This window comes from Rissa tridactyla, chromosome 1 (assembly GCF_028500815.1).
Source record: "Rissa tridactyla isolate bRisTri1 chromosome 1, bRisTri1.patW.cur.20221130, whole genome shotgun sequence".
NCBI lineage: Eukaryota > Metazoa > Chordata > Aves > Charadriiformes > Laridae > Rissa > Rissa tridactyla.
Genome location: NC_071466.1, coordinates 192,095,595 through 192,115,806, shown reverse-complemented (window position 1 = coordinate 192,115,806; position 20,212 = coordinate 192,095,595). Strand labels below are relative to the sequence as shown.

Sequence of the window (20,212 nt, the reverse complement as noted above, 5' to 3'; positions counted from 1 at the left end):
GTTGCATGTGAACCTTGCAATGGATGATCATCCATGTGGACATTATCCATGAAATCCAACCACAATTCTGAAAGTAATCCCAGGTGGGAGGGAGCAGGGTGAAAGTTTGGCTTATGCACGGCTGCTGTTCAACCTTCCCCACACAAGTGCCACCACCATGGGCTTTTGTAACAGTGGTTACTTTGGTAACAGTGCACGTACACACACATAAGTAGTGTAACTGACTGCTATTGGGTTAGGTGTATTAATGATGACAGAAATTTGAGAGAAAACCTTATTTTTTACCATAAACAAATTTACCAGTCATGGATTTAGAGAGACAACTTCATACAAAGCCCTGCTACGTTACCTCACCCCCCACAAAACCGCTGAGCCACCAGTAAGCCATGTCAGCTTCCTGTAGACTCAAAACCCTTCACCTCCTTCTTTTACCTGACGCTGTAGCGTCACCACCAGCATGGGCCAGGCGACCCTCTTCCTCTCACAGAATCACAGAATGCTAGGGGTTGGAAAGGACCTCTGGACATCATCTAGTCCAACCCGCCAGCCAGACCAGGGTCACCTAGAGCAGGTTGCACAGGAACGCATCCAGGTCGGTTTTGAATGTCTCCAGAGACGGAGACCCCATCACCTCTCTGGGCAGCCTGTTCCAGTGCTCTGCCACCCTCAAAGGAAAGAAGTTCCTCCTCATGTTTAACTGGAACTTCCTATGTTCAAGTTTGTGCCCATTACCTCTTGTCCTGTCACTGGGCACCACTGAAAAGTGCCTGGCCCCATTCTCCCGACACCCACCCTTTAAATACCTATAAGCGTTGATAAGATCCCCCCTCAGTCGCCTTTTTTCCTGACTAAAAAAGACCAAATCCCTCAGCCTTTCTTCATAAGAGAGGTATTCCAGCCCCCTAATCGTCTCACAACCCACCGCCGTCCAGCCCTGAAATCGGTGCCCACGAAACGTCTACCCGTCCTGCCCCGCCGCTCCCCTGCTCTGAGGGGCGCCGCCGGCCGCGCGCCACGCCCCCAGCACGCGGCGGGTCGTTACGGTCCCTCGCGCCGGCCGCGCCGCACTGCGCGCGCGGGAGAGGCACGTGAGCTGCCAGCGCCATGGCCGCCGCGCCGTGGGCGTTCCGCGCCGTGGCGGGGGGAGATGAGGAAGGCGACAGCGAGGAGGACGGGTGGGATGTCGGCGTCGTGCGGCGGGAGCCGCAGGTGGGGCTGAGCCTCCCGGCGCCACCGAGCCCGGGGGAGCGTGAGGGAGGTGGCCTCGGCCTGAAGTCGCGGTGAGGGAAGCAGGGCTCGGCCGGCCCCGCTGAGGAGAGCGGCCTCCGAAGGGGCTGCGGCGACTGGCCCCTTCTTTGTGGTTATTTCCTGGCGGGTAGTACCTTCAATCCAGCAGTAAATAAAATCTAAATTTTGGGGGGTTGTCTTCTCACATAAAACCTCAATGTTTATTTAAAACATTTTTCTCTGCCTCAATAACGGACCCCAGTCCCTACCTCAACATGAGAACAAATTTGAAAGTGGCTGGAGGGCTGTAAAGCTGATTTATATCTTAAATCTCTGAGACTGTTTCTTGCTCCCATGAAGATTCCAGTGGTTTTATTGCATCTAATAGGTGTGAGGCGTCTGATACTGTGAGGCAGAAGGAGATTCTGAAGGGCTTTGTTGCCGTTAGTTTGTCTCATGGCTGGAATTGGAAAATGGAAGTAACTGAATACTTGCAGTAGAGAATCATAGGTAGAGATGGCAAACATTTGAAATGCTGCATCCTGTTCCTTTTAATAAGACTTTCTATATCATTTTTGGTTGTGTCCATGCTATAAAGAGGCTTTTCTTCTAATGGGAGACAGTACTCTTGCTAAAGGTTATAGGCAGTTTTTCAGGGGCCTTGATTGTTAAATTGAGGTTCCATTCCAAGGATATGCATTATTTGGAAATTGTTGGCTAAGTAGAACAAAAATAGGGCTAAATTGTTATATTGACTGTTGCTTACCTTTGGTTCACTAGACAATAACTATTAAAATCTATACAAAAGTTATTGGAAAGATGGACTACAATGTGCTGGGGAAAAATGTATAATTCTGAGTTCTTATTTTATGACTTTGGAACTTACGAAATTGCTTCTCTTTACATACCCACTTCTGTCTGCAAAGAAACTGGGGAATAGTATTCCACTTATTGGTGTGTTAAGTGGTTTGTGTAATCTAGATAATGCCAGCAGCAATCTTCAGCTGCATTTGATGAAAAAGAATCTTAACTGAAATCAGCTACCATTAAGAAAAACTGAGAGCAGTGTAGGAGGATAGCAGGTCTGTTGAGAAAGAACATACTTATATTTTCAGAGAATGGAACCTTTCTGAAAAGTTAATTTTAAAACTTAGGTATTACAGTAGACCCTAAGCGGATCTACTAAGATGGAAGAAGGAAAGTTTTACTATGCTCCTCCTGCCCTCCTCCTCCTCTGCTTTGTCCTTACAGAGATCATTAATGCTTTTATACTGAAATCAAGCTGTAGTTTTTACCTTGGAACAGTTACCAGGTTTTGACTTAACTTTTCTTTGCTTGTCTAGCAGTTGGATCAAATGTTGCAGGCGGACAAGAATGAAGCATTAAAGAAGGCTCTGTTTCATGGTGATGTGTCATTAATTGAAGAACTCTTAAATTCTGGTGAGGAAAAGTCAGTTATGAAGATTAATATTTGTAATTGAACTTGGCAAGAATTCTAAAGCTTTGAAGTTTCTTGTTTCAAAATAATGTGTCAAGTGCACGTAGGAATATGTGAGTGTTTCCAATACAGGATATAAACTCTTATAAAATAAGATGAAATTACTTTTTCAATGACTCAGCATTTGGTATTCCAGCAAATTCCTTATAATTTATATTTCTTTCATCAATCAGGAGCCCTGAAAATTGAGAAAACTATAATGTGTGAACTATGAAATAAGGTGTTTCTTTGTTTTCAGATGCATTTTTAACCTGAAAATATAAATTACAAACACTGAATTCGAGGTGGTTTAAATTGAGAGTGTGAATTCAGTGGGTGGTCTTACTTTGGTGTTGAAGGTTGCTGGGGTGGGGGCAGGAAGGGGAGGCTGGCTTTTTTTATTTTAGTGCTCCCCCCCCTTTTTTTTTTTTTTTTTGGTCTTTTCTCACAGCACTGTTAAGTTTCTGGTATGTGCCCTGTGTAATACTGCTGTCCTGGCAACATCAGCTGGACAAAGATTTTGTGATTCTTAAAGGTCTAATAGGGTTTATGTGGCATTTTTCACTAAAAAGTAGTTTGTCTTAACACTAAAAGCCTTTCTCCCTGTTCTGTTACTCAGTATTTGTCTGTAATGTGTTTCTGTTATTCAACATTAGGAGAATTGGATCACTTACTGAAGCATCCAAGGCAATCAAAAGCTGCATAACTGAGTTAACCTGCCTAGTGATAATTGTCAGGGAGTTCTGCTTCAGCAAGCAAGCAGAATATAGTAGCCAAGAGCATGTTCTCTGAAGAAAATCTGTCTTATGGCTGGAAGAAAGTCGTTTCCTAGTTAGCAATAGATTTTTCTGAGTTTTAAAACAATGTCATTACTTGCCCTTCTAGAGGAAGAAGACTGTTTCTCACCACAGTGGGGGAATGGTTTTCTTTTTAAATTAAGTAAAAAGTATTGCACAGGCTAAAACACAGAGGTATAATACTGAGCAAAATACATCTTCTGTCTTGCTTTCAGAAAATATGTTCTTATTTATAGGTAGAGTTTTTAGTGATGTCTTAGTGATTGCTTGATTGTTTTGTTACAGCCATCCATTTTTAATTGCTTGTATTCCAGTCAAACAGCAGTAGTTCACTTTCTGCATTGATGGCTGCTACATAATGAGCAGTTCTGTGCTGTTGGAAGATGACAGGTATCTGTAAAAGTGTAAAGTCAGACTGAAGATTCCTGTAGTCTAGTGTCCTGTCTCCTGAAATGCACAAGGCAGTATAACAAGAGAATCTATTGTTTCCTGAAAATAAGATTAACGGTAAATTTTGACCCATCCAGTACTGTCCTGCAGAGCAGTAGAACACAATGCCTCTCTAATAGGGAAGTGTTTGTAAAGAAATGTAACATTGTCTTTCAGAGGATTGGTGCTCACTCAGATTAAATCTTTGCCTCCAAAGTTGCCTTTAGTGTATGTTCAGTAGAGCTTGTAGGAGGCTCGCTACCAGCACTCAACCAAACTCAGGATTTGTATTGGGAGTGGATTTCCTAGCAACAGTTGGGGCGATTCTTTCAGGGAGAGCAAGAACATGTTGTCTTCTGACTTGCTTAGCCATTGCTTTAAAAATCTTTGGCGCCGAGGCAGTTTTACAGAGCTCCTTTAGGAGACGGACAAGCAAAATGTCTTCTCTTACCCCTCCTATAAAATGGCAACATACTAAGAACTAAGTTTCTGAAGTACCTGTCACAAAAGGTAACGCAAGTAAGTAGCAGGTTCAAAGATGACTTGGGCATTTTCGTCTGGTTTTGCGAGTAAAATACTTAACACCATATAATTCATATGTTAGTTTTCCTCAAATGGAATTAAAAGTTATGACCTCATGACAGTTTAGGCTGATCAAAGCTATGGCTACAGTCAAATCCTCATTCCTGTTTTCATTCAGCAGTCTGTTCCACTCCTATATTTGCACAAGTGCTGGAGCCCATCTTATTTTTTGTGAGCCAGTTCAGGGAATTAAAGCAGTAGTAAACTATGGGAGTGGAGTGTGTGTGAATAACTTTTCAGCCAGTTTAGGACTCTGGACCCTGAGTCAGATGAGAACCATGGCTGGCCCAGCAGTGGGAGACATCAGCAGCTCTGACGTAACTCAGCTTTGGAGCTTTGGAGCGGAACCATAGCACATAGCGCTGACAGACTTAAAAGAAATCAATACTTTTATTGGAGAGAATTCTTCTAGAATCAAGCCTTTTAGAACTTTTCCTTCAGATAAATTGTGTCTGAATGTGAATGAATTCTAATACTAAGAGCTAACTAAATGAAAATCTTTCAAGATCTCAGGTTTTTTTGGTGTCAAATGTGGAATTATTTAGTATAAAAAGCTCTCTGTAGAGGTTGGTCATAGCTCTTCGGGCATTTGTCTTGTTAATCTTTTTGAATTTTTATGTATAAAACCAGCCTTTTTACCATAGCTATTATTAGCCACAGTCAACAAAATATCTGGCAGACCAGAGAAACTGTAGTAATCACAGAAAGAACATAGTTCTTCGTTTGCCATTCTTTGTCTTCACATGGTTCTTACAGTTTCTGCTGTAGAGCTCGACTGGGGCCAGAATGTATTTCTCCCCATTCCTGGTTAGAGAGGAGGGTATTTATCTGTTACTTGGGTTGTAAGAAAGAGTGTTGTAACTGCTTTACCTCCTAGACATAATTTGTGAGGTTATGTGACTGAAAAGCTCCTCTGCTCATGCCTAGAAAGGAACACAGAGAGGTAATGGCAGGTGGGGGAGCCCAAGTGATACCCTGGCCCAGCTGCTCCCAGGCCTGTCATGGAAGCCATCAGCCCATCACAGGCCCAACTCTACAAGCCCAGAGGATCAGAGAGGCCCAAGGGCAGGCAGGAACCCAAATTACGGACTCAGAGGAAGGGACGCCCGGGGCTGTCATAGGGCCCTTGTGCCTGGGTACCAGCGACTATAGAGACTGGAGTGAGTGAAAGGATGTGCCGGGCACAGGAGTGGGACCAGGGGTCAGAGGCCCATGTGTCTGTGATGACAGCAGCTGAAGGAGATACATCTTTCCCAAAGGGGAGCAAGACTAGGCCATTGGTGCTGTCTGTGTTGATTGGCGTGGCTGGTGGCGTATGTGCGTGCCTGCTGGGAGTAAACAGCATCAATACTGGTTGGACTTGGGGAAATGGAGCTGCAGCAGCCTCTGGCTGTTGGATCTAGCCTGACTTTTCACTAAAAAAAATCTTTCTGTGTTTCACTGTTGCCTTGCAGAACTTCTTGAGGGTGATTTTAAATGCTAAACTAACGTTGCTTAGTTCAAGAACAGCTCATGAGAGAGTCTGAGTAGTAACCAATGGGTGGCATTTCTGGTTCGGTCAGCAGCTCCTATAACTAGCCATGCAGCCAAGAAGCAACATGACTGTTGCTGTTTCAGTCCTTTCTTTGTCTTCCTCTGAGATTCTAGCTGGTTTGCATTGTGACTTTCACACTGTGTGGTACTTCAAGGCAGTTACTACAAAGATGGAGGAGACCGTGCAGGACGAACAAGCTGTAACACAGCTTTGACATTTCATTGCCAAAAAGACCTTTTAAAACTTAGAAGAATCACTGGCATCGTGGCAGATACTGTCTGCTATGCATGTAAAGAAAACGGTGAGGAACCTGCCTTCTCAAGAGTTTTAATAAGTTTCTGTATGCCTGCCAAGCAGATCTTTTATCACTATTGTTCAGATATGTATTAAAATAAAAAGCTGTAGATGGGAGCTCTAGTTACATGGACTGCTTTTCTTAAGAGGAAAAGGGACTTCTTAAGGCTGACAGAGTGCCAGCTTTCTGGTGTTCCTTTTCTACTAGTGTTACTTCAGTGGGCTGTTGGATATCAGGCTTTCTGAATTCTTGAAGTGACTCATCTACAAGGAAGTTCAGGTGTGACTGCTAAGGGACACTTGCTGGCTCCCGTTGTAGAACTTGGCAGTGGGCTTTAATGAAATGTTTTTTATGTTGTAGACAGACTGGTGTGCTGTGACATTAAGGATGAAGCTAGTATGTATGAATTACTAAGGAGATTTGATCATAAATTTAGTAGCTTGCAGGTGTTAGAGTGCTTCAACACCTGGCTTTCATTGAATGTTGCCACTTTACTGCTCACTTCAACTCCAGAGATGTTAAACAGTTGAAGAATCAATCCCAGAGCAGTGACCTGTTACTCTCATCTTTAACAGCTTTATGCTGCTACACAGAGCACATCTTTGACAAACTACCAAGGCAGGGAAAGTAAATACACATTTTGCATGAAAAGGTATGCATGTAGCTCAAGTGTCACAAATTTCTTAGGACAGTCTTGGGTTTTTTTTCAGAGCTGTCTCTTTTAGAGGAGTATTTTTGATTATCCGTAATCACTGTTGGACTGGTATGGAACCAAATGATGGAAACTGTTATACAGGAAGTAATATTTGAGGAAGGATTGAAGGAAAGATGATTCCCCTTACTGCAAAAATATTTAGAGGTTTTTATTTGAAAGTTGTCAGATGAGTATCTCAGTCTGATACTTGGCTTTTGGTGAACTTGGGAGGACTGTCTGTCAATTTTACTTCTAGCCACAAAGGAAGATAAGGCTATTATAAAGATCAACAAACAAATCTGGTGATTGTGACTGAATATTGCATAATCTTCTATTTCTTTCTGTTGATACAATATTTTGTTGGTACTGAACGCAGAAGTGGTGTCTGCAAGTTAACTGTCTTGCAAGAAGACAAGGAGTTGTGAAGCAGGAAGACCCTACTCAATATGACCTTAATATCCTGACAAGCAAGTTGCTTCCCAAGCAGTCCACTTGGCTTAGGAAGAATCAAAATTTTTCATTTTGATTGATGAAAGCTGTTGCACATAAGTGGAGAAAACAGAGATTCTGTGCAATTCTCTGAAATTATTTTTGCAGCTAAATTTATTAGTTACCTTCTTTTTAACGTAGTCTTTCTGTGGTACTTAAAGTCTTTCTGTGGTACATAACTTCTTGGATTCCTTGGTGTCAGTTCTAAAAGCTATTTTCTGGTATTCTAGGTATAAGTGTATTAAAAAAATGAAAATGGTATAAGAGACTTCTCTCCCTAGGACTAAAAAACACAAATGGTGTGTAACATTTGTAGTGATACATATTAAAAGTAAGGTTTATAAAATGAATGTTTATTGTGGTGCAGTTTTATAATTTTAGTATCTTAAATTTTGACAGGTATAAGCATAGAATCTAGCTTTCAGTTTGGTTGGACTCCCCTGATGTGTGCTGCCAGTGTGGCTGATTTCGCAGTAGTGCGTCTTCTTCTGGACAGAGGTGCTAATGCATGTTTTGAAATAGGTAAGATGTGAATGAAAAATATTGGCCAGTAATGGTCAGTACCAGACATTGTCCTATTCTTTTTTACATATATAGGGGAAAAAATCAAAGTTCACAACAGAACCGGGACCTAGCCTGGCTTTCACAGTTTCGAAGTAAAAGTAGTAGTTTTAAAGTAAAAATTGTGTTCTTGGAACTGATCTGGAATCAGTTGATGGGTTTTCTTTTTCTTTCACTCTGTCTTTTCCTCCCTACCTCTTAATCCCCAAGTACTTTTTTAAAAAGGATGTTTGGAAATACTTATTAACTTGGATAAAGCTGTAGAGTTAAAACGTCCTTTGTTTCATCCTGTTATGAATTATGTACATGCAGAAACCAGCTAGAATCCCAAAAAACGGGAACAGCTTTTGAGTTTGTGGGAAACTAATGTGGATTTCTCTAAAACTAGAGCACAATTTTTCTATTAAGTGAAAACTGTTCTTCAGTGTGTTGCTAGATCACCTTTTTCTGCAAGAGTTCAGTGGAGCTTCTAAGAAATATCAGTTCCTCTGTCAATTTTTATGGCTTAATAATAACTTTTTCCTACTTAACCATAAACATGATTTTCTTTCTCTTTCATTGTGTTGGAAGATTTATCCAAGTTCAAGAAAAAGCATTGCAGTACAGAAGAAACTGATGCAACACATGATATCGCCAAGTACATAAAAACAGTGATCGTGTTTCCAGTAGCTTGGCAATATTTGTAATAGTAGTAAACTGAAATGCAGATGGTACAAATCTGGCTCTGAAAATTTTCTTGAAAGTCTTAGCAGCTGATCAGAGTATGAGATTAGAGTAGATTTCCTGCACCAAAAGCAGTCATGCCTTCGAATTACTGTCCTTGTTTCATCAGCCTCAGAGAACTTCCATGTGGCTGCCTACAACTCATACCTGTTCTTGTTTATGGCTGTAGAGAGCTATAAATGGGGCAGAAACTGCTATGGGCAGCAGTTTCGGCTGACCAGTTAACCAACATGCGTGGCATTTTTTTAGTGTGTGACCAACTGTGTTTGCCCTAAGTGGCACCTTGCTAGGATCAGGTTTCTCATCTTGTTTCCCTGTTAGTCTGTGTAGGGAAACAGTAGCTAGGGCATATGCGCAGCAGAGTATTGTCTGGCCAGGAACAGTCTTGCAAGTCTTTGATTCAGGTCAGGCCACATGTGTTCAGTAAAGGCATACCGTCCTAAAGCGGTACTAAATGTCACCAGTCCTGCTTTTTTTACATCAGCAAGCAATCACATAAACGATCATATACTAATTATCCTATACTGCTTATAATCCTAATAGTAGCTATAGTGTTAATTACTGTCATTCTTTGTAAGCGGTTACTTAATTTTAGGTAGTCCTGAAGAACAAGGAACTTATGTAGCATTCACTATGTGGTGGGATCAAAATGCAGCATCTTTGAGCAGTAAATTCACTGTCACTTCTGGGTTTTTTTATCTTTTTTGCAGTCTCTTACCAGTTTTTCTCCGCAAAAGAGAAACCTGAGAATACTAAGGTGTTTCTTCTCTGTCTCTTGCTCACATGTATGAGTTATAGGTAGGCTAACAGAAATGAATTTCCCACTCTTTACCACTACATGAATTACTGAATACAAGTATAACTACAGGTTCGTCCTAAATATCATTCCCAGATTAACCTTTGTTCAGAGTCTGCCATCTTTCTGTCCATGTTGTTATTGATAACCAGGTTAAACATTGTGAGTAAAAATCTGTCAGTGTATCAAGTAGTTTACTGAAATGTTACTTTTCAGGAGTTTAAGTGACTCTCTGAAACCTAATTTTTCATTTAACATACTGATTTATGTGTGTTAGAAATTGTACATGAGGTAGTTGAAAATTAGAAGATGGTATATTAAAAAAACAGATGAATTTATACACAAAACTAAGGTCTTTGGTTGGGGGGTGGGGGACAAGAAGTGGTAAGAAATAAAGAAAGTAGAGCAGAGGGGGATGAAGTACATAAAAAAACTTCCAATGTTTAAGTATAATAAAAATCTAACCTCAGTTGAAGAATAAAGGTGTTAATTTATACAGGGTCTTAAAATTTCTACAAGAAAGCTAGAAAATATGTTGTAACACTTCATGGTATGGTCTGAAGTATGTACAGCTAAAATTATCCTTGTTAAAACAAATTGTTAAAGGCATGTTTGAACTTGTGAGCAAGTTTGTGCAATAAGCAAAATGGGTAGTTATTCAAGTGGCAGTCTTCTAATTGACTCTAGGGCCAACCAACTTGCTAAGGTCCTTGAGGTGTGATGCTTCCCACATCTCTCTAGGAGAACCATGGGAAAGGAGATCAGCCTGTTCTGTGGGCAAACAGCAAGGGTGTACAGCCTGATTTCTGAGCAAAGGTGGCATGGAACACCCAGCTGGCTTCAGAGCTGGAGCAAATACCCTGGTTCCTCCCGAGGAATCTTTATGGACTGTGTAGATGTTCTTTAAATCCACATCTAAAAACATACTTGTAATTCTCTTCCTGCCACTACTGCACCATAGTAATCTAGTTTAGTAAACTTACTTCCTTCTCCTTAAGCCCTATAATACAGCCTTTGTACTTCAACTGTCCTTTGTACTAGTCTCTGTTCTCCATAAAATTGATGTTGCTATGTGTTTATAATACATTTCATGTACTTTTTTTATAGGTTGCAGTTAACTTCCTGTGAGCTGTTACTTCCCTTGACTGTATTTTGGGGAGAAGTGGGGAGGAACAGGGAGTGAATCTACTGGTGTGGAACAAGATTTGAGATTTTTTTGGGGGGTACCTAAGAAGTATCCTAAACTTGAGTAGGAGTAGATGCTTTACTGCTGCCGTTCACTCTCATCTTTCTGAGTATCTTGTCAGATGCCTCTATCTTACCTGATAATTCTAGTTGGAATTGGAAGGAAACCAAGTTTCTTATAATTTTCTGAATATCTTAAGAGTATCAGAACTTAATAACAACTCTAGCAAATGTAAAGTGTATCATGCAAGTGTAGCATGATATTTACATATGTAATTCTCTAACTGCAAGTTTCAAAACAGATAAGTACACTGTGCTGATGGCAGCATGTACTGCGCATGCTTCAGAGGAAAACATCTTGAAGACTGTAGAACTGCTTCTATCAAGGAATGCTGACCCTAACGTTACTTGCAGGTACCAAAAAAATCCATGTCTGTGGATACAGCGTAAAATTTAATACTAATATACAGAGACTTCTTAATAAACTTAGCTGTTGTTGGTTAAAATGGTGTATACTTCATTAGCTTTTTGTAATTTTGCTGCTGTCTGTATAAGGTAAGATCAGTGTCCAGATATTTATTTCTCCTAGTACAGTCATTCATCTGAATAAATAAGACTATGATCAGTTTTATCAAATTTAAGTATGTTCCTCAGCTGAACAAGATATATATTTAAGATAAAAACTAATCTTAATACTTCAGTTGACTGCAGTATAAGGGCAAGAAATATGTCCTCTACCTTTCCCAAATCATATTGCTCCTTCTGTATAAGGATGTAAGTTAAATCAGTTAACTCGTTATTTAAATTCATGGCCTTCTTTTGTGGGTATCTGGCAATATTCCTTTCACAGACAGCCTCCTATCAAAAAAGAAAACTTTTGTGTAAATAAAATACGTTTATTCCAGTGCAATCTGGAATAATCCAGATTAAAAAGAGATTTAATGTCCTTTTAAAAACAAGTAACAGCTTGTTTCTTGAATTACCATTTTGTGTCTCAGCAGTCTGAAGCAGTGCATTGTGAGATGTGTGTAGTTGCATAGTCTGATGCAGTGTTTCAGTTTGCATCCAAAAGAAAAATTCTTTTTTTCCCAAGATAAACTGTCCTGCCTCTGTTGGGGAAAAAAAAAAAAAAAAAAAAGATATTGTTTGGGTCAAACTGAAACTGCTTGGTTTTCAGCTAACTGAAATTATTTTTTTTTTATACCACAGCTCTTTCACCACATTACCCGAGATACATGGACAGTGTAGCCTTTTGAAAAGAACAGAATTGGAGGCCTGTTGGTTCTCATTAGTAGAATTCAATTACTCTGGTCCCTGAACCTCGCTGTGAGCATTGTACTGGTAGACAAGAAGGAAACATGGTTGTGCTGAAGTACCACTGATGTCTGGTACCAAATTTAAATGCCATTCATTTATTCTTATCAGAGAGGCTAAACATTGTTCATGAAAGAAGAGAAAGCTACAGATTCTGAAATAATTACATATTGTTGCCATCAGATAGCTGGTAATTAGGATAAACATCCTGATTTAAAAAATGGGGGAAGTCTTTGCATTATTAAACTTTGTCCTGGGTGTTTGGAAACGTAAACCAGAGTGCAAAGCTGCAGGTTTACATTTGGAAAGGCCTTTGGCTAAACTTTGGGGGGAAAAAAAAGAAGCTTGTATTCTGACACAAAAGATGGGAATTTTAAGGGCAAAACTTTATTTATAAACTTAGAACATGCGTAGTTAGTCTTTATACACAAATATTTATTTGCTATCTCTTTGTTTATATGAGTTATGCTTGCATATGTTGGATACAGTATCCAGTTGTGTCTCTTTCACTGTTGCAATGTTAGTCTTTCTCAAATGAAAAGGTGAATTGTGACAATTAGAAATGTCGTATTTGTACCAAACAAAAGTAGAAGTTTGATGACAAGGTCTGGATTTTTCGAAAATCTTCGTGCTGCCTTTATTCCTTTCCAGTATGTGACATCTGTGCATACCACTGTCATTAGAACTGCTCAGGCAGCAGCTGCTGCTTCTCGTGGGCTTCTTCCACTGTGTTCTGAAACAGAAGGATGAAATGCAGACAGCTTCTGTGAAGATAAGGGATCAAAACAGACCCCTCTGTGGCACTGCAGTCCCACTTTACACCCATTTCATTAGAGTGAGCAGGATGTTCTCTAGGAGGGCATCAGAACTGTCAGTGAGTTGAGGTTATTGTGAGAGTACTTCCTGTGTGATCAGCTTACCACAGGTGTTAAGAACTAAGGTTCTTAACCAATGGCTTAACCAATAAGCCATTATTTGGCTATCTCAGCACTTAAGAACCAGAATGATTTTAAGCTTCGCTTTTGTCCACAAACAACTGGAATGTGTGTGAATGCAAAGCAGAATATTTAATTTTCATGTAAGGTGGAGTTTGGTATTTATCCTTTCTCTGTTGTGCTGTCAGGGCAGCCAGTAGGCTTTTTTTATTTCATGTCATCAGGAGGTGATACACAGAAACTTGCAATTTTTTTTGTCCAGTTGGTAAAGTGTATGTGGAACGGAGAAGGACTAGTGAGAAATAAACTGGTTTTTGAAATGCAGTCTAAGAAAGAAATGGATTTAGGAATGGGCAGGTTGATGGTTTCTTTGCAATAGGATAGAGTACTGAGGAGAAAGTATTCAGTAGAGTGACTTCTGATATTTTTGCTAAATCAGAATTGGGAACTGAGTACTGATGGTTGTAAAACCAGTTTTGTTGATGAGAATGTAGTTTATCAAAGCATAAGTGCTAACTGAGGAGTTTTGAAAGACGAACAAGAAGTAAGGTAATGGCTAGGTGAAACAAGAACGCATTGTAAGACCTGTTCTGTGTAGTCTTTGTAGAGCTACTATGTCCTGAGCACTTCATTTAAGTCAATGCTACCTTGACAAATTTGTTCTGCTTATCTTGTATCATTCACCTCTTTCTTGCTCCAAAACATAAACTATATACTTTATCCTTTTGTAAGGCCTCAAAATATTTAAGCAGTCTTTTTTTTAAAAAAAAAAATGTTTAACCTGCAGTTCTTTCTTGAAGGTACACTGGTTTTATTAATGTTAAGCTGTGATTTTGTTTTAGGCAGAAGGAAAAGGCATGACCAACTGATAACTAAATTACTACTGCTAGGATTATATGTTATAGGTTGTTTAGTGAATACGGATTTTAGTGATGACATCCTCCAAGTTCGTGTTTACATAAAGTAGAGTAAAAGAAACCTAATGGCTTTGCAGGTAAGGAGAGTGCTCTGAGTTGAAGTTTCATGCTAATAGCTCTTTGTTAGGAGAAGGTACAAATAGGTGAAGGACTGAAACCTTTATTTTGGTGTAAGCTCTTTGTCTCTTCTTCTGTATGGGATATGTGGAGGTTTGATTTTGTTTGTGTAGATTTTTTTCCCCTCGCTGTTAAAACTTCTGACACAATTGAGTCCTGGTCAATGATCAAGTGTTTCTGCTCTGAAATGGTTATGAATTTTGTGTATATTTGAAGAAAAGTCTTCAGAAAGTCTTTGATTATTTTTTTTCTTTTAGGATCAGTATTGTAAGAACGAGACCTTTTGTCTGTCTTTAGTCATTGTACAGATTAAAAGTTAAGCTTGAAGCATACTGTCATGTACATGAATGCCTATACATGAAAATATAATCATTGCTCAGGTGTGGTATTAAGTTGCCTATGTATGTTCACTTATGCTTATATTCAGAGCAGTTTTGAGGAGTATCAAAAGTGGTTTCAGGATGTAAGTTTTGGTCTATTTTGCCCGCTTGAGAAGATGATAATGGAAGGGGGGAATTTTCATCATAGTATTCCCCAGTTCACAAGGTAGGTCTCTCTTCAGGTTGCATAGTCAGAATAAAGCAGTTGTGTAACACCTCAATTTTAGCAAGATACTTATTGCTACTGATAAGATAGTAAGTCTGCGCTGCCGCATAATAATTTCAAAGACCTTGACATTATCATTATGTGATAGTTAACCACGCCAAATGACAAACAGTACATTTCAGTAAAGGTAAATAGCCTGGGAAACATTAATGCACTACAGTGCCTTTTATGGTTGGGGCAAGAAAATCAGGGAATTTAATAATGATTTAGTCATGATCTTTAATCCTCTTCAGAGTGAAAAATACCTGTGATGCTATGCTCTGTTATGCTTCATGCCTTTCAGAGAGTTTTTTATTCTAGCACCATAAACTCAGGACAGAAAGACTTTTTTTATTATGTTGGTGGAACATCAGGACAGAGGGACTAAATATAAAAAATCAGATGCAAAATTACATTTACCAAAGTACTGTGTTCATCTGGGCTATGTCCATACATCTCTTCCTTCCTCTTATTTGAGTTAGGGAGAAGTCAAAAGCATGGTAAATATGTGAGTTTGGAAGAGTGGCTTTTGAACATAAGTGTTGAGTCTTGTTCATCACATCTTTTGGTAGGGGGAAGGAGACTAGACGCTGAAGTAGATGATTGTACTTTTCCCAGCTAGTATTGACTGTACCATGGCACTGACAGGCTTACAACTATTGATCACAGTTTCTGGGCAAAGGTGTAAAATACTTGGGGACAGCAGCAACATTAGGTGCTATTTTTAACAGTGGCATTCTGAAAATGTACTGTGGTGTCTTGGAATGTCATCTGAACAGTCTTTGTGTAAAACAGAAACAAAACCTGCACTGAAACCCATTAGCATTATATCAGCAACATTCTATCACAAGTATATTAAACTTCCTGTCACTGCCACTAGTTTACCCTGATCATGGATTATTTGCATAGAATTGGTTTGGGTTTTTTACATGACAGAGAACTGCCCTTTCATCAGAAAGGTGGAGTAAATTTCACATGTATGTGCTGATTTCTAAATCCAGAGATTTAGATTGATTAGAAATCACTTAGAAAATTATTTTTAAAGACTGTAGACTTTACCCCCACTTTGAAAGTAAAGTTGAAAACAGTCCGAGAAGTTTCTGATTATGTGGATGACTCTTTTCTTTTTCTAGTTTACATCAAAGTCTCTGTGTTTTAAGTTAAACCAGCATGCTTGTAAAAATGTAATGGAGTAAGGATGTAGGAGGACAGGGTAGGATAATTGGGAATGTCATAGCATAGAGTGCTGCCATCCGCATTGTTAATTTTTATGCTAATCCCTTTTATAATCACATCCTTAGTACTTTTCTAGTCATATGAAGATATCTTTATAGCTGTCTACCATCCCGTCTCTGTGTGATGTAGTACTTACACAGAAGGCTTTTTTTAATTTTAAAACAATCATGTAGACAGAGTTCATAAGCAGAAGGGTACAAGAACCAGCAATCTGAATTGAAGTCTAAAACTAGGGAACCTGAAACTAGGCTGTCACCTTTACCAGCCTCACTTTCTTACTAGAGCTCTATGTTCCATTCTCCTAACAAGTTCTGCTTCAAGAAGACAGAGGACTCTTCTCTCTTGCTGCAGCAGATAGTGCCTGAAAGAAGTATCTTGCAGCTCACAGTACGCTAAAGTATGTCCTTCCGATACTACTTGTTGTATAGGGTTTACCACCTTATCACTTAAAACCCCAATAAGCCAGAAAATGGGCAAATAGCTTTCCTTCTGTTGGCTGTGGACACACTCTTACCACTTAGTTTCTCAGTTCCAAGCTTAACATATGACACTGGTGTGGTGAAACTGGCTCCAAAAGCTTCTGAAGATGCTTCTTGGTTATCTGAAGCAGTGTTCAGTTTGCAGATCAATAGACTGAAAATATTAGTGTCTTGTAGCATCAATTCCTTGCTTTGGGATCTCAATAAGAAAAGAACGAGACTAAGCTCGTAAGGTTAAATTGTTTTCTACCTGCTGTATTTTTTTCTAATATTAGTGATACACTGGTCAGTTAACAAAACATATATCCAGTTATGAGACTTTACATACAGCTTATACTTAGGATCATAGAATCGTCTCACCAACCTGAAATACAGAGTTTTCCGTAGCCATCTCCCCGAAGGAAGAAAACCTGTGTCTAGATGGAAGATATCTTCTCTGCTTCTCCTCCGTCTTCTGAAATTTTCCAGGAAGATAAACTTTGTCTTGCTTGAGAGTGCGATCCCCAACATAAGAATGTGCTTTTGTCAGGTGTGGTGAATTCTGCACCACAGATTTAGCTTAGTGATGACAGGCACCTGGGACATCTTTTGGTGAGATAGCTAGCTATCACTGTATCACCTGGTTTTATTGTGGCACTGGTTATCCTGGGGGGGATATCCAGGGGAGAGGAGGCTCCACATGGTAGCTTTTAGGATGTTCTACTCAGCTTGTTCTCTTGTGGTTATGTTTTGCCCCATTTTTTTGATAGGATGAAGATGAAGTGAGCCTGTAAGAACCTCTTGTTGTATCTTTATGTAGATGTCACATACAAAGTTTTGGATGGCCCTGAACACTGAAAAACCTCTTGGTTTTGTCCTTTTCTCTAGCCTTGACATAAGAGCAGGGAGACCTAAAGATAAAACAAAAAACAAAACAAAAAAATAAAAACAGCCAACTTTCATTTGCATGAGACCAGTGAAGAATTCCTTGCTTTTTATTTAGGTGCTGCATAGCTGAAAGCAAACATAGTTGGAACGGATGTCATGCTTAATTAATCAATTGCTTATATGCCTTTTAAGATTTTTATTTATTTATTGACTATCACTTGAGTATCGTGTTCAATATGGGCAAATGTCATGTGGCAAATTGTGCCTTACAAAAGGACTTCACAGGTGTTTGGACAAGAAGGTGATCTACAAACCAGATTGCTGAAATGCGAATGTTTGCATGGTTCCTAAAAATGATGAAAGGATTCTTCAGATCTTCTGTCTGGATGGTTATCACCATGCTTTCTATGTACATTTTTAGATTGCAGTAGGATGTACATTTAATAAATTTAATTTCTCTTGCAACATTTCTTCAATCAAGAAACAGTGGATTTGGCATCTTAAAGCTTGTTGTTGTATTTGTCGGGGTTCTTTGCAGGGTTAGGAAAACAAGATTTGTTTTCCCTAATGCTCTAGTCTCCCTCTTGTGGACCTACGTGTAAATGGACCTTGCTTTCTCAGGTGGTGCCTGTGCAGCATGTGTTCAAGACGGTAAATGGTACCTCCTGATACATAGCAGCGTGTAAATGAATTACACACCTATGCAGCACTATGTACGTTTCTATCCTGAAACAGCTTGTAGCCTTTGAAATTAAAACCCGACCATTAAAATGGAATGTTTTAAGTACATATTGCGTATTCATGTTGGTGGACCTTTTAAACATCATGCTTATTGTGCTTTACTTAAAAATGGAGAAACTTTTTCAGTGGTTTTAATGTTACTGAATTGTTGCCTTGATTTCAGATGCCATATCTGCAGTTCTGTACAGCTGTAACCACTACATGATGTCCTTTGGAGAAAAGACTGTTCTGTAGCCTCTGGACTTTTGTTCTGTATTTTTCCTTTGAAAAAGCAGGAGGTAATTGTGAGGTAGTAACAGTGTGCAAGTTCAAAACAAAAAAAAAAAGGTTGAGAGCAGAAGAAATGAAAATGAAAACAGGTGTGAATGGACTGTTTTTGCATTCAGATGTAAATATTTTAAAGGTGGTAGCATGGAAAGCCTGTCAAAGGCTACCTGCCACTGCATAGAAATAAGATTGGAAGTAAGTGTCTGCATTGGGCAGGAAAGTTTGATTTCTGTTACTACAAAATATTAGGTTGTAATCAACTTCTGTTCATTCTTTGAATGTATATGTCTATATATAGATACCTATGTCTTACTATCTCATCCATTAGTTGTTAAGTTACAGGAGCAGATTGTAGAGTCTTTATTTCTGTAGTAATCTTCATGGGATCACAGGGTAGTTCCAGTCAGAAGGGACCTCAGGAGATCTCTAGTCCAGCTTCTTCCTTAAAGCCACCTCCGGTATGACATTGGGCTAGGTTGCCATCTGGTCTTGAAACTTGCCAAAGATGGAGACTACAAAACTTCTCTGAGCAACCGGTTCCACTGATTGACTGTATCCCATGGTAAAAATGTCTCCTTGTGTTTAGCCAGAACTTCTGCTTTTGCAGTGTTGATGGTCTAAATTGGATTAGTTATAGACTGATGCAAGTCTTTTTATTTCATTAACAAGTTCCTTTCTCTTATTTGACTGTATGTCTTGACAGCCTGGTTACCTTTCAGTTTGCTTAGCTCCAAGTAATTGACTTTTCCCCCCCTATCATAAGGCTCTTTCAAATTTGTAGTATTTGTAATTTTTTCAGTGCACTTTTAACTGTGTTTGCAGAAGACAAAAGATTATCCTTTTGTGAACGAGCGCTAACAAGGAAAGATGAGCAAAGCCTTAGTTCTATCAATACTCTGGAAGGAGGCAGAAAATCGGTGTTTTAAGACAGCTGCTTTGGTATACATACACTTTTCAGGGTCCCTCTAGTGGTCAGTATTGAACTTATTATTAAGAAACAATATTGGAAAAAGCAATCCTCCCCTCAAGTATATCCTAATAAGATAGAATAATCTTTTGACAGCAGATTTTTGTTGCAGAGCTTAACGTTAAAAGCAATACATGATAGTTTTTTTAGGAAAAAATACTGCATTTTAAGATACGATAAATTTTAATTGAACATGTTTAATTGAAATTTTTAATCAAAATGTTTTAGCTTAAATCTGATTACTTCATAGCGACCAGAAACTCCGCATCTTTGTCCTCCAGTAGTGATTTTTTAAAATTTTTTTTAATTTTTTTTTAATTCTGCAATCTTATTCTACCAAAGAATAAGTGTCCAGCATGTGGGAAGATACTTTTCTAACATAAGTGTTTGAGTGGTATTTTTTTTTTCTTTCAAAAAATTTAGAGCAATTCACAATGGCTCCATCTTGTAAGCATCTCAATAGAAGCATAAAATCAATAGGCTGTTGTCATCATGGTTTTGGGATATAAAAAAAACAGAATAATGGAAAAGGTGGCGTCTGTACGTACTCATTTCTTCAGCAATTGTAAGAAATAGTAATAGATGGAGAAGAGAAAGTGTCAACACTTCTGGGAACAGAAAACAAAAGTGGGATAAAGGACAGAAATACTTTGATGTGCATTTAATTTTAGTACTTGGAAAATTCGGATTTTCAACATGGTATTTGTATTGTAATTCTCTGAAGACTCCTCTTAGGCGTACTGGGGGGGATCTGAATGTTTGATACTACGTGTGGACCCTGTGCTATTGCACTGCACCTGCGCACACTGGCAAGAGGAGTGTGACCTGTGATTCTGTTGCTTACATTGTTTTTACCAGAGAGGGTTTTGCAAGTATGTACATATTTAAGAGGAAGAATATTCAGTTGGGATTTACAACTTGCCCTCCGCAAAACTGCATATTTCTTTTCAGAACTTTGGATTTAAATTAAACTGTGTGTAGAATTTGTCACTTAAGCT

At 39.1% G+C, this 20,212-nt stretch overlaps 1 protein-coding gene across 1 annotated transcript in view; it reads left to right on the top strand.

Annotated features, from left to right (window-relative positions):
* Positions 1–1,104: 1,104 nt before the first annotated feature.
* Positions 1,105–20,212, top strand: part of ASZ1 (ankyrin repeat, SAM and basic leucine zipper domain containing 1) — a 41,954-nt gene continuing 22,846 nt past the window's right edge. Inside the window, exons 1-4 of the mRNA XM_054187949.1 lie at positions 1,105–1,209; positions 2,571–2,667; positions 7,924–8,046; positions 11,092–11,203. Of these exons, the coding sequence (XP_054043924.1) occupies positions 1,105–1,209; positions 2,571–2,667; positions 7,924–8,046; positions 11,092–11,203 (437 nt within the window). The remainder of the gene's footprint in view (positions 1,210–2,570; positions 2,668–7,923; positions 8,047–11,091; positions 11,204–20,212) is intronic.